The following is a 13,310-nucleotide window of genomic DNA, read 5'->3' on the forward strand; positions in this document are numbered from 1 at the left end:
AAGCAGCAGATTACCATCCACGGACCAGTGAACCAGAAGGGTTATAATGACAGTTGACAATGCCTGCCATTAGACTACCGTTTTCCTTCAGGTTTCATTGTCTCCAATGGTGGGAATTGAAATTGTGTCCTCAGAACATTAGTCTATGGTTGGATTTCTAGTCCAGAACATCTCCCATATATTTGTCTGCATTCTGTTTTGTGTTTTAACATAGAACAGTATGAACATATCAATGTAACTCTTAATTGATTTTCTTCTTGTTATTAGGTAAAATGCATGTCTCATTGGCTGAGGCCTTGGAGGTTCGGGGAGGACCACTAGAAGAGGAGGAGATCTGGGCTGTATTAAGTCAGAGTGCAGAGTGCCTACAAGATCTGTTTCACAAAGGTATGCAAGCATTTAATTTTAACATGCTGATTGATGGGAATTTTGTAGAACACGGAAGTAAGCCATTTCATCCAAATTGTTCAGGCACCAAAGAGCCATCTGTCTTCATCTAACCTTAGCAGAAGCTTCTATTTCTTTCTCCACTCATGTTTACCTGGTGTTTCCTTGATGGCTGTATTTATGGGCTTCACGTCTGCAGAGCAAGGTATTTCAGTTATTCAGCAGTTCAATTAATGTACAGCTCCCAAAAAGTAGCTTGGGAGCATCTCCCACTGCATTTAGCGAAGTGTTGAAATGGAAAATCTAAATTGACACTTCAACATATCTTTGAGAATCAATGCTGGTCAGCGATTTGGTATGCGATGTAGAAGAGAGCCGAGTCATTAGTTACACAGTCCTAAACGATCACTAGTGACTTTTTAAAACAAATTAAACATTTCTGTGCTCAACGTTTTCTGCACAAATGGTATTAAAGTGAATTAACATAAATGTTGTAAATCACCTGGGAGGATGGAGAACATGGATCAGATGAGTTAAAATATCATGTATCTCCAACTCCTATTAAGAAAAACTACATCTACCTAAGTACATTCTATCACAGTGCCACAGGCTGTGGCAACCACTTTTTCCTCTGGGAACAGGCACACTTTCTTTATAAAGCTCTACACTACTTTCCTTGGTGACTTTCTTCATGTCATAGCATATTCCACATTCTAACCACTTGCTGATTTAAAAAAAAATTCTGGTACATTTTGTTGAATTTATTAGAAACAGTCTTGGATTTATAGCTCCTAGTTTTAGTCTTCCTACAAGCAGAAATACTTTACTGTTTGTACCCTCTCAAAGCCCCACTTTTCATCTTAAAGATCCCTATCAGGTCACACATCTGTTTTTCTTTTCTTCCAGCCTGATCAGTCTTTTCTTAAAAATATTGTTTATTTTGCTTCAAAACACACATCAAGAAAAGTATTTTGGAAATATTCATGTGAGTTTTCATTGTTTATAGCCCTCATTCAGTTTCTGATGGATATGTTAAGTGTTAACACACTTTTGAAATTAGATTTGCAGCAGTAGGTGTTATACTGATTAATTTTAATGCTCAGGAATAGTTTTATGCTACAAAACCACTAATTTGTTCTGAAGCTATATTGGTAAAAAGGTCTGAATAATTTGCATTATGAAAAGCTCTGTCAGGGCAATGCGAGGAAGAAAGATAACTGTAGTAACAACAAAAAGGTCTTCTGCTTTCCCGCTTCTGCTCTGGCTGCACTTCAAGCAGTTTTTAAAGTATTATTCAGGCTTCTCTTCTGAACTAAGAAAACACAAAATGAAACTGTGCTACTTTTATGATTCTCTTGATTTGTACAAAACAAAAACCCATGGCTAAAGATCTGTGAAAATGCTTGACGAGCTGGCAATGGATATGTTAATTCATTGCAGTAAATTCACTTCTGGTAATAGCCAGTGTTTCTCATAATGTGGACTCAAATTTCAGAAGACTTGGCATAAACAAAGCACTCCATGATACAAAGGTTTATGGAGAACACTGTAGTATGTTTCACTTTGAATGGTGGCCAGTCAGTTAATTTTCTTGGATTGAATGGAGCTGAATCATCTTTTTCCAAAATTCAAATTTGTTTCTTATTGAGAGGAAGTAGTTCCATACATTTTGAAGTTCTGGTTTATAGTTTACTCACTTTTCTTTTAGCAGAATTTCACATGGAGGGTTTGCACTGCAGGATAGTCCTGAAATTTTGGATCCTTACGTAATTTAAGGCAAACCAGTCTTGCCTTAGTTTTCTAGTTCAGTTTCATTCATTAATTGGTGGTCTCTTGCAGGTGATGGGCATGGATTGGGTGAGTAGCCAGGTTTAGGGTGAGAGGGGCAAGATTTAAAAGGGACCTGAGGGGCAATTTTTTCACATGAGGGTGGTGTCTGTATGGAACGAGCTGCCAGAGGAAGTGTTAGAGGCTGGTACTATTACAACATGTAAAATGCATTTGGATGGGTACGTGAATAGGAAAGGTTTAGAAGGATATGAGCCAAATGATGGCAAATAAGATGATCAGTTTAGGATATCTGGTTGACGTGGATAAGTCATGGTCAAGGAAAATAGAGATCGGCAATGAATGCTGGCTGAACCAGTGACGCCCATAGCCTGTGAATGAATAATAACAAAGGATACTGTCCGCACAACGCAACAGAGGCAGGGAATTCTAATTCACCATGTGGCTCTTAGGTGGGTGAAGTTTAAATGCGCCTGCTTCTGGTTTTAATGGAGGTGGGTCAGAGATCTAGATGACTGAATCCAGTGTCCTACTAACAACATGCCACATGATTTCAATGGTCTTTGATCGGCACAATACCCTCTTCTAGTTGCCCCTCCCCCAAAAGCAATATCCACGATCTCTCCAAGTGCAGTCACTGCTGTGCCACCTACGCAGAGTGACTAACTGGAATAAATTAAGGGATACTAGAAAATTACCTTCGCTTTTTTCAGGGAGAAGGGTGGAAGGAGATGATGATAAACCTGACTGAGGGAATGGCTGTTGCAAGGGGATCTTGAGGGGAAGAATATTATTGATATGCATAATAGATAATACTCATTGTAGTCCCAATGCATTCCAGAAAGGCATGGGATGGTTGGTAATCTTGCACCAATCTATCCTACCTTGATAGCCACATTGACCCTAAGTTATGATAAGAGCCCATGTGACACAGATGGAAAAAGTTGCCTGAGAGAAAGCAAATGAAAAATCCTTGCTTAAGATAAATAGCTGGATGCTTATTATGGCTTGGAGCATGGAGGAGTTGCCAAACTCTGAACTATTGGACACAATCCTGTTGAACGTTAATTAAAATGGACTGGTAACATCAGGGAGGAGCCATAAATACCTAAGAATGTCAAAAACAGTATGATCGAAAATGTGGTAGTCTGTAATCTTAGAGATAGTAAGAACTGCCGATGCTGGAGTCAGAGGTAACAGTGTGGAGCTGGAGGCATGGAGCAGGAAGGCTGACGTTTCGGGTCGGGACCCTTCTTCTGAAGAATGGTTGCAATGTGAAATGTCAGCTTTCCTGCTCCTCTGATCCTGCCTGGCCTGCTGTACTCCTCCATCTCCACAGTCTGTAATCTTTGTAGTTTTAACAATAGTCATGCGTATTGTTTGTAACTGGAGGTTCTACTGTTCCTTGCTTTAAAATATTTTTAGGTGAGTGAACTGTCGCTGAGCATAGTATATAACTAAATGAAGTGGAACTGGAGTCTGGATTTGAAGGAATCGTTCAATCGATGAATTATATTGCATTATTCTTAACATGCATCTTCCATTATGTGGTTGAAAGTATTATTATATGTTTATGAATAAGTATTGTATTTTTAACCCTTGAACACTTGATCTCAATGTTTCATATCAAAATTGCGTGACCTGTCTGCCCTCTGCAGTTGGATCACCAGCTTCTGACCCATAGGTTGCAATCAATGGGGAAAGGTAACTGCAGCTCCCCCACTATAACACTCAACACTAGCCTCACAAGGATGCATCCACAGCCCCCATGTTACTCCATGTACACCAATGACTGTGTTGCGAAATTCTGAATGAGCACCATGTACATGCTCACTGACATCACCACTGTAGTGCAATGGGTATCTAGCAACAACGAGTCAAAAATACAGAAAGGAGACAGAGGGCTTGGTGACATGGTTCAATGAAAACAATCTGTCAATTTGGCAAAAGTAAAGAACTGATCATCGACTTCAGAAAGAAAGGAGAACACGCTGTTATATTTAGTGCCTAGATCCATCTAGTTTCATATAGTTCTTTTAGAGTTTGTAGAAGTTTGATATAACTGATAATACAACCAGAGATAGTAGGAACTGCAGATGTTGGAGAATCTGAGATAACAAGGTGTAGAGCTGGATGAACACAGCAGGCCGAGCAGGAAGGCTGATGTTTCAGGCCTAGACCCTTCTTCAGAAAAATGTCGAGTCATAGCCATTTTAGAGGGAATTTAAGAGTCAAACGTATTGCCTTGGGACTGGAGTTACATGTCAGCCAGACGAGGCAGAATTCCTTCCCCTAAAGGGTTTAAGTGAGATTTTTAGGATGATTGTGTGGTCTCCGTTACGCATGGGATTCGGACCCAAGTTTACAAAAACATTAGTCAGTAGCTCTGGATTACTCGTATAGAGTAATACAGTCCCACCACTGTCGTCTTTCCCTGGTAGCTCAGTCTTCCCAAAATCTAGTTGGAGGAAATTACTGGTCATTAATTTCAGGGTCTTAGGTGAGCAACCTGAAATTTAAAAGTGGTGAAGGTGTCAACAGATCATGATGAGATTACACTGTGTGGTTAGTGTACATGTTGAAACTGACCATTTGATTTTGGACAACGAGGAGGTGCAGTACTTGGATGAAAATGTGGGTGATGGTGGGCTTCAAGTAGCAGACAAGAATATGGAATTTTGCATGATCTCAGAGTTAATAGTGCAGGAGCATGGAGAAGCCATTGCAGGTGACTCTTCAGCTGTGAGCGAATAGTTAAGAATGGAACCGTGCGAGTGCTGGACAGTGTGGAGAGACGTTGAGATGTTAAACATTGCAGACAGGAAGAGAAGGGAGAAAAAGGAATATCTTAACTTTGTCATAGTCACATAGGATGTGCTTTCAAAAATTTATTCAAGGGATATGGGCCCACCTGGCTAGGCTAGCTTTCATTACTCAAGCCTAATTATTGTGGAGAAAGTAGTGGTGCACTGTCGTCTTGAACCACTTCAGTCCTTCAAGTGTAGAAACACTCTCAATGTTGTTAAGAAGGGAGTTCCAGAAACTTGACCTTTTGACAGTGAAGGAACAGTGATACAGTTTGAAGTCAGGGTGGTTTATGGCTTCGAAACAATCAGTTTGGTGACATCTGTGAAGAGCCTTTTGAGAGTTGTGGCAGGGCTGGAATTGGGGTTCAGACATTGAGTTCTGGGAAGGAGGGGTATGAATTTAAAAGGTGACAACATGTTTGCAGAGGAAGAAGTGGTTGGAGATGATGTTTTAGTTTGCAAGTACTGGAGGATTGATTCTTGAAGAGGGAGGTGAAGAAATAGATTTAAGGTAAGAGGTAGGAGGTTTAGAGGAGATGGGGGGGGGGTGCGCGGTGGGGAAGAAAAATGTCATCCGGTTGGTATCGGGAATCTCGAATTCACTGCTGAAAGGATGGAAGAGGTAGACACCCTGTCTTATTCATGTACCAGTTATTTGTAAGGTTTAGAGAGATATGGGCCAAATTCAGACAAATGGTTGACGTTGATCAGTTGAACTGAAGGGTCTGTTTCCATGCTGTCTGACTCTCATGTTTAAGTATTTGGAAGTACTCTTGCAATGCCAAAACATAAAAGACTATGGGCCAAATGCTGGAAAATGAGATTAGAATAGTGAACTGCTTGTATTTGACTGGTGCAGACTTGATGAGCCAAAAGGACTTTTTCTTTACTGTAGGCCTCTATGATTCAATGACATATTTGGATTACAATATCAATTATTGCAGGAACTATGAGTATCAGTGTTTAATGGAAAGATTGTTGAGTCACATGGCAGGATACACCACCTCCTGTGGTCTTCGCACACATCCCAAAGTCAGGTCCTAAACCTGGACATGATGCAACACATTCCAATAACACCTATCAGGTTATTTGAGAATTTTTTCTCTTTCTTGATCTTAAAAGTAGAATTTGTGTTGCTGGTAAGTTTTTAATAAAAACAAAACTTTCCAATTTGGTATTATAAAACGCAACTGCAGATGCCTGAGATCGGAAACAAAACCAGAAGTTACTGGCAAAAAGCAGCAGGTCTGGCAGTATCTGAGGGAAGAAAGCTGAGATAACATTTCACGTCTGGTGACTCTTCATCAGAACTCATTCCTACTTGATACTGGGCAATTATCAAATGTTTCGTGTACAGCCAGTGCTAGGGAAGAAATAGCTGGGGTGTGGCCTAGAGAGATTTCTATTTGAAACCCAAATCTTGGCTCCAATCATAGCAAACTAACCACTTTTTACAGAAGCCTTTCCAATGGAATCTTCGGGCAGTCAGCCAAAAAAGTATTCATTCATTCACTAAAGTATGTTTGAGACCAGAGATGATGGGTCTGTGTATATTGCATTACATCAAATTGCCTACTGCTTTGCAAATATCAAACCTGTTTCATACCTGGCACATACCTGGATCATTCATGATGGAGTAATCATGAATAGTTTGACATGAAGAATCTAGTGCAGCTGTTATAACTGGGTCATTGGTTTAAGCTTTTTTAACTACTAAATAAAATGTTCAGGTTTTTAATTGCTGACTCTCAATCCATGTCAGCAAAAATTTGCATTAAAGTCCTTAGTAAAGATTGGAAAAGCAAGCTGTGTTTGTATTGTGTTGATGTGGCATGATCTACTATAGGGCCAGTATCAGTAACTAAACCTGAGCAGTTTGTGTGATTGTTTTGAGCATGTCAGGACTTGATTCATCTATTATCATCACAGAATTTACTCAGCAGGTTAGCAAGTAGATCCAGGATTAACTCCTTTGTAGAAACATGTTGGAAATGCAAAAGGCTTTTATGCATTTAGTTTGACAGTCCCCTACAATGTTGTTCAAGTGTCATGCTGTCTACTTCTGATAGTTGGGAACGGGCAGTCTACATCATTTATCTTCGCTGCTGTTGTATCAATGCTGCTTTGTTATACTCCAGCAAATCGTATCCTCCTGAAGGGTGGAGTTAGTTTTAAACTCAAGGAGCACCAAGCCCATTACATTTGATTTTTTTTTTCCCAGTGTCCTAGTAATAAACTGACAAAACCAGTTCATCATGGACTGGCAAATTCAAATGACATTTCAGACTGGGGCTGAAAGCCTTAATGCATTTAATTTTGTTCTTTCCTTCCCAAAGTCCTAAATCTTGCTGTTCCTTACTGCAAATTGACTCCTTCAGAAAGGTTTTAACTTAAAAGCATCCTTGCTATTTAGTAGTCTGTATTTTGCAGGTTATGTCAGACTTGCAGATATACAGTTTAAAGAACTTGTGGAGCCCTGCAGTTCAGCATACTTGATAGGACAGCAAATTAGCAGTTTCATGTTTTACTTCCAGTGGACAACTTTGGGAAGGAGAGTCGGGGTGGCTTCTTTGGGGTATTTCTTTGAAGAAATAATGCATAGTCGTTTCTCTTGCATTTGCTTTTAGTTACTGAGAAAACAATAGAAGTAGGAATCCACCATATAGCCCCGTAAACCTGGTTGCCTTTTAAAACAAATTGTAGCTGATCTTCACCTCAATTCCATGTTCCTGCTCGTTCACCACATTCCTGAGAGACTACATATCTACTTATTTTGCTGTTGAATATATTTAATGTTGCATTGGGTTAGTGAATTTTAAAGATTCACAACCCTCTGTGTGAAGAAATTTCTCTCCATCTCAATTCTGAATAATTGACCACTAATCCTGAGACTGTGCCCCCATGTCCCTGAATCCCCTATTGGAGAAACAATCTCTTGATTTCTATCATGACAAGCCCCTTCAGAATCTTCCATGTTTCAGTGAGATTATGCCTCATGCTGTCTAAGTATGGATCCAGTTCACTACAACTCTAATCACAGGCTGACCTAATGATATGAAGAACCAGTCCAGTGAATCTTCTTTTCAATACAAATATATCCTTTCCTAAATATGGAAGTCAAAACACATGTACTCCAGCTGCAGCCTCATACAGCCGTTATAAAACTGCAGCAATATCGTCATCTTCCTTTATTTTAATTGCCTTACAATAAAAGTCAATATACCATTTAACTGGCTAGTGTGTAGATCAGATTAATGATCTGTACCTTGGCCCATTACATTCTATCATTCCTGACGACTATTGTTGTGTGTGCCTTACCCAAAGGTATTGGAGCAGTTCTCTTTCAAGAACAACAAATCAGATGTATAAAATGAATATATTATGAATCCTGAGCGTTACCTGAAATGAAAAGTCAACACACAGTTATCAGAAAGTATATTCTCTTTGTCACATGTGTTTTAGAGATTTTGCGATTGCATACAGGATTTTATGGTCACCAAACATAATCTACTTATCTCATTGTGTAGATAAAGAGACATTGGCAAGAATGGCTTCACTGAGATAACAGTTTTGTCTTATGGAGTTTGCACAACCGACCATATAAACTGCAAGGGAAATTACAGAGATCAGCAGATGCTTTCTCAGATTGATTGTTCAAAGCCTTTATACAAGCAGATGAAAAATTCTGCTAGTGAACTTGATTCAAATATTCAAGAAACAAGAATTTTCTGGTCAATGATGCAAAGGTTAATGTCATCAGAGAGGAACCAAGCTTCCCAAATGTCTCGCCATTAATATTATAAAGAATTCTTGCCACTATAAACACCTATTGGCTTAATTATGAAAATTTATTTTGCACACAAACAATTGTTCCACGATATTGTAGATGACCTACTGGTTTTTGATGACAGACTCACTATCCCTCCTTCATCAAGAACCAGTATCCTTGACCATATACATTGAGGACACCAGAGCATCAAATATAGAAATAGTGCTGGGGTTTCGGTGTAATGCCCAGGAATCACATAGGTAGAAGACCTTAGAACTAACTGTTAAGCAAGTATCATGTAGTCATGATTGAAGGGAACTTACCTGCCAGACTGTAGGAATGTAAAGGGGCTGACCTATTTGTGTTTGACGTGTACAAGTTCTTATCTAACGGTGTCATAGAGTCCCTACAGTGTGGAAACAGCTTATTCGGCCCAACAAATCCATGGGGAGAATGTGCAGATTCAACAATGGCAGTTGCCCGAGGCTGGAATTGAACCCAGGTGCCTGGCGCTGTGAGGCAGCGGTGCTAACCAGTGAGCCACCGTGCTGCCTGATTGGATTATTTCTATTGGTTGATCGACTGAACTTATAGTCCACAACCATGGACACTGTCGTCAAATCCTGCATGAAATATTTGCCGTTTATGGTTCAAAGTTATGCCCTCATGAGCCTGAATAGTGACCAACTCTGAAGTACTCTGTAACTGTACTAGATTTAGTGCATCAGGACAGACTGATATGTGCATATTCAGTTTTTCCAGGAGCGATGTTGTCTTTCACACAGTAAATTTTAGATATATTTATGCCCACTCTGCATCCATAAATAAATTTGAACAAATAGCTTGCCTGTGAATAACAATGTTACCATGTAATTTTGAAACCTAAAAGTATCATTTTGTTCAATTTATTTTATTTTTGGAAGCTTTAGGAAAGAAAGTTAAACTGCCTTCTGTTCTGATACCATACTGTAATGACTTTACTGTTTAAAATGTTGCAGATTTAACCTGTAACTTGAACTCAATGTTTTTGTTTTCGTGCATGCAGCTTAATGCACGGGGTATCAGTTTAATATTTAAACTTTGTGTCCAAATAGTTTGAAGCTTAAATGTCCAGGATGAAGTAGCAGTGGCTTGTGACTGTAAAAAGTTTTAAATTAGGTTCATTTAAATACAGTATCTCAATCCTGATCAATGATTTTAATATTCATTACCGTGTCAGGACAAGTGATGAACTGTGATCGTAAGGGTGTGTGTTAGCTGCTACTTAAAGGCCTGCTACATGTCAGCAGTTAAAGCAAGAGTAAATGATGAAGAATGCAGTCTGAGTTAAAATGAAATCTTTTCTTAAGTTGTAGTGAAAAGTCTTATATGGTCATATAGTTATGGTATACTTTGAAGATAAATATTGTTTTTAGAGAAGCCTATGTGAACTATCAACTCAAATTAGTAACTGACAGTTCACAGAATATCTGATGATATATCCTGCTCGCGTGCCTACTTGTTTTTCCTCAGCATCCTGCAATGCTCCAACAAATCACAGCAAAAACTGGAGGAGCAACAGTGCATAATAAAAACCAAAAGAACTGTGGATGCTGTAAATCAGGAACAAAAACATAGTTGCTGGAAAAGCGCAGAAGGTCTGGCAGCAACTGTGAAGGAGAAAAAACACAGTTGGCATTTCGACCCAGTTCTGAGGAAGGGTCACCAGACCCGAAACATTAACTCTGTTTTTTTCTTTTTCACAGATGCTGCTTCCAACAACTTTGTTTTTGAGCAACATTGCACCTTCAGCCTCGACAGTTTACATCCTTCTGGGATCAAAATTGAGTTCAGCACCTTCAGATTGTGAACCTGTGCCTTCCTTTTCAGTTCTGCTTGTTACATTCTCTGTCACCATGCTCTATCTCCCCTGCTCGCCCCTCCTGTTGTCCAGTCTAGGAGTTGGACATGCCATTGTTACATTCCAATCACTTAATCTGAACTATCAACATCCTTTCTCCCCAAGGACTCCAACCCACCCTTACGCCCCCTCCCCTATGAATACTCACTATTGCATAAATGCTGTCCCCTCCACACTTCTCCTCAGCTCTGATGAAGAGTCATCTAGACTCGAAACATTAACATGCTGCCTCTCCATGGAAACTGCCTGAACTGCTGTGATCCCCAGCATTTTTGTTTTCTGTAGAGATGATCTTTATTAATGGCCTAAAATACAACAGCGAGTTTATTTATTCATGGTTTGTTTCCATCTGGAATGGTTGGCAGTGAGTTTTATTTCTCTCAGAGCATCTTGGTGTATGTTAAATTGTTGGAGGGCAGTGGTCAGAGAAGCCTGTTATGTTCACTTGAGCATGCGGTTTCTTTGTCATCCTGTGAATAAATAAATAAAAGAATGCAGCTGGTCAGGCCGGCATTTATTGACTATCCCAGAGTGCAGTTGAGAGCCAACCACATTGCTGCAGGCTGGGAGTTACGTGTAATCCAGACCAGGTAAGGATGGCACCTTCCTTCCCTGAAGGACATTAGTGAACCAGATGGGTTTTGCCAACAATTGGCAACAGTTTCATGGTCATCATTAGACTCCTCATTCCGGAATTTCATCGAATTTAATTTGTACCATCTGTCATGGTGGAATTTGAACTGGGTCCCCGGAACATTACCTGAGTCTCTGGATTAACAGTCCAACGATAATAGGTCATTGTCTTTCCTAAATTGTTGAATCCTTAGTTATGATTTTTTCTTTGGATACTTCTTTTCATTTTGCTGGATGAGTGTTTCTTACCTGGGCAGGATAACATAATAGCTGAACGTTCTGTTCACAAAAATAATATACTTTTAGAAATACTGAGCTCATGGTTAAGTTGAGAACATGCTTTGTCAAGAGGCAACTCACAGAATAGCTGACAAGCTGGCCACAAAGCAGAAAATCAAAAGTAGGGACTGTAGATAATTAAGCAGATTGGGAAATGATGGCATACAACAATCAGTGCAGTGACAAATATTTGTTGTGATTTATACCAATAGTACGCAGGAGTCGGGAGTGCTGTTTCAAAATTTTGCATGAGAAATGTTTCTCCTCTGTCACATTTGGGTGCAGCATTCAGTTAATGAGTTTGTATAACAGAATGACCATGCTCATTTGCTTTGTGAGGCTTTGTGGTGAGATAGTTTTCCCTATTTTCATGTGGGTGGAGATTTAGTTACACCCTGTTAGTTCACTTTACACCCTACAGCAAAGTATCACGGCAATACTGTCAATGGGATAGTTTATAATGCCACAATAGGTTTTTGTCATTTTGATGTCAAATTGTATTTTCAATGCAGTCTTGTAGACAGATACCCTTTATTGCAGAGTTTGATTCATAGCTAAATAAAGCAACATTAAAAATTGCAGCCCATAATTTGAAAATTGAATAGTGGATTGTTCATGAAGAGAGAATTGGAAGTTTTCTTTTAAAAATGAGCTGCTGGAAAAGCGTGGTAGTGTTCAAAGTACTCCTTTAACAAGTATCAGTTATCTTGCCTTTTCCTCAGACTCAGAAAATACAATTTTTAGATGTGGAAAGCATTGTTGCACGTTAGCAAGGGCAGGATGTGGGTGCATGGAATGGCAGAGTTGCTTGACGTAAGGTAGGTCACATGTCTATGTGATTAATTTGTGGTCATTTTCTCTTTTCTATAGCTGACCCCATTGCTCTAGGTTTTATCATCAGTCCCTGGTCTCTGTTGCTGTTACCTTCTGGCGATATTTCTTACACTGATGAGAATGTTTCTGATCAGGACCTGCGTGCATTTACTGCCCCTGAAGTTTTGCAGAGTCGGCCTTTGTCCTCTCTTTCTGATGTTGAAAAGGTATGGAATTAACTAGTCAATTATGTGGGAAACTGTAGCTGTTTAAATTCATCGTATGCATGATCAAAATACTGTGCAAGTGTTACACTTAAGTTTTGTGTGTATCTGATTCAAGATTGAAGCTTTCTATAACTGACACATGTAAAAAACCAACCTAATTGCTCCACAGGTAGAATTTTGATGCATACTAAGGCAAGCTATTATTGTTAGTGGAAAGGTTGGAATGTTTGAAATGCATATCTGTGATCGAGTTGCAAACTGAAATTGAATTGCTGCATGGTATTTGCTTTCCTTTGAAGAATGAATTGAGTTTAACTTTACATGATCCTGGCAGAGGGAGGATTTCCCTACCAAAACTGTGTTTGGGAAGTAATTGATATTCTCGTATTTAAAATTGGCAGTTAGTGTAATAGAAAGGAGGTTGCTAAATGGAGAAGCACTTCTAAACTTAGCTCCAAGCATAGCTAACTTGGTCAACATTCACAATTTAATTCACCCTGCCATCCCACCCACTACGATCAACCTTCCATCCCTGCCACAAGATTGAAAAAGGCTGTTATATGAATCACACATTACGTTGTGTGTTACAGTGACTAAGGTGACTTTCCCTCCGTGTCTTTTTTTCCATCAAGCCATCTGCAGCTTTTGACACTGTTAACTACGCAGTCCTGCTTCTGAACCTCTACACAATTGTCCAAGCTAAATGT

General features: G+C 39.5%; 1 protein-coding gene across 9 annotated transcripts in view; it reads left to right on the top strand.

The window, feature by feature from the left end:
* Positions 1–13,310, top strand: part of ptpn13 (protein tyrosine phosphatase non-receptor type 13) — a 224,979-nt gene that overhangs the window by 25,499 nt on the left and 186,170 nt on the right. For all 9 annotated transcript variants that reach the window (XM_048534137.2, XM_048534197.2, XM_048534154.2 and 6 more), the window contains exons 2-3: positions 268–387; positions 12,434–12,603. In XM_048534137.2, coding sequence (XP_048390094.1) covers positions 273–387; positions 12,434–12,603 — 285 coding nt within the window. In that variant the 5' untranslated portion in view covers positions 268–272. The remainder of the gene's footprint in view (positions 1–267; positions 388–12,433; positions 12,604–13,310) is intronic.

Source organism: Stegostoma tigrinum, chromosome 1 (assembly GCF_030684315.1).
Source record: "Stegostoma tigrinum isolate sSteTig4 chromosome 1, sSteTig4.hap1, whole genome shotgun sequence".
In the NCBI taxonomy this organism is placed as follows: Eukaryota; Metazoa; Chordata; class Chondrichthyes; order Orectolobiformes; family Stegostomatidae; genus Stegostoma; species Stegostoma tigrinum.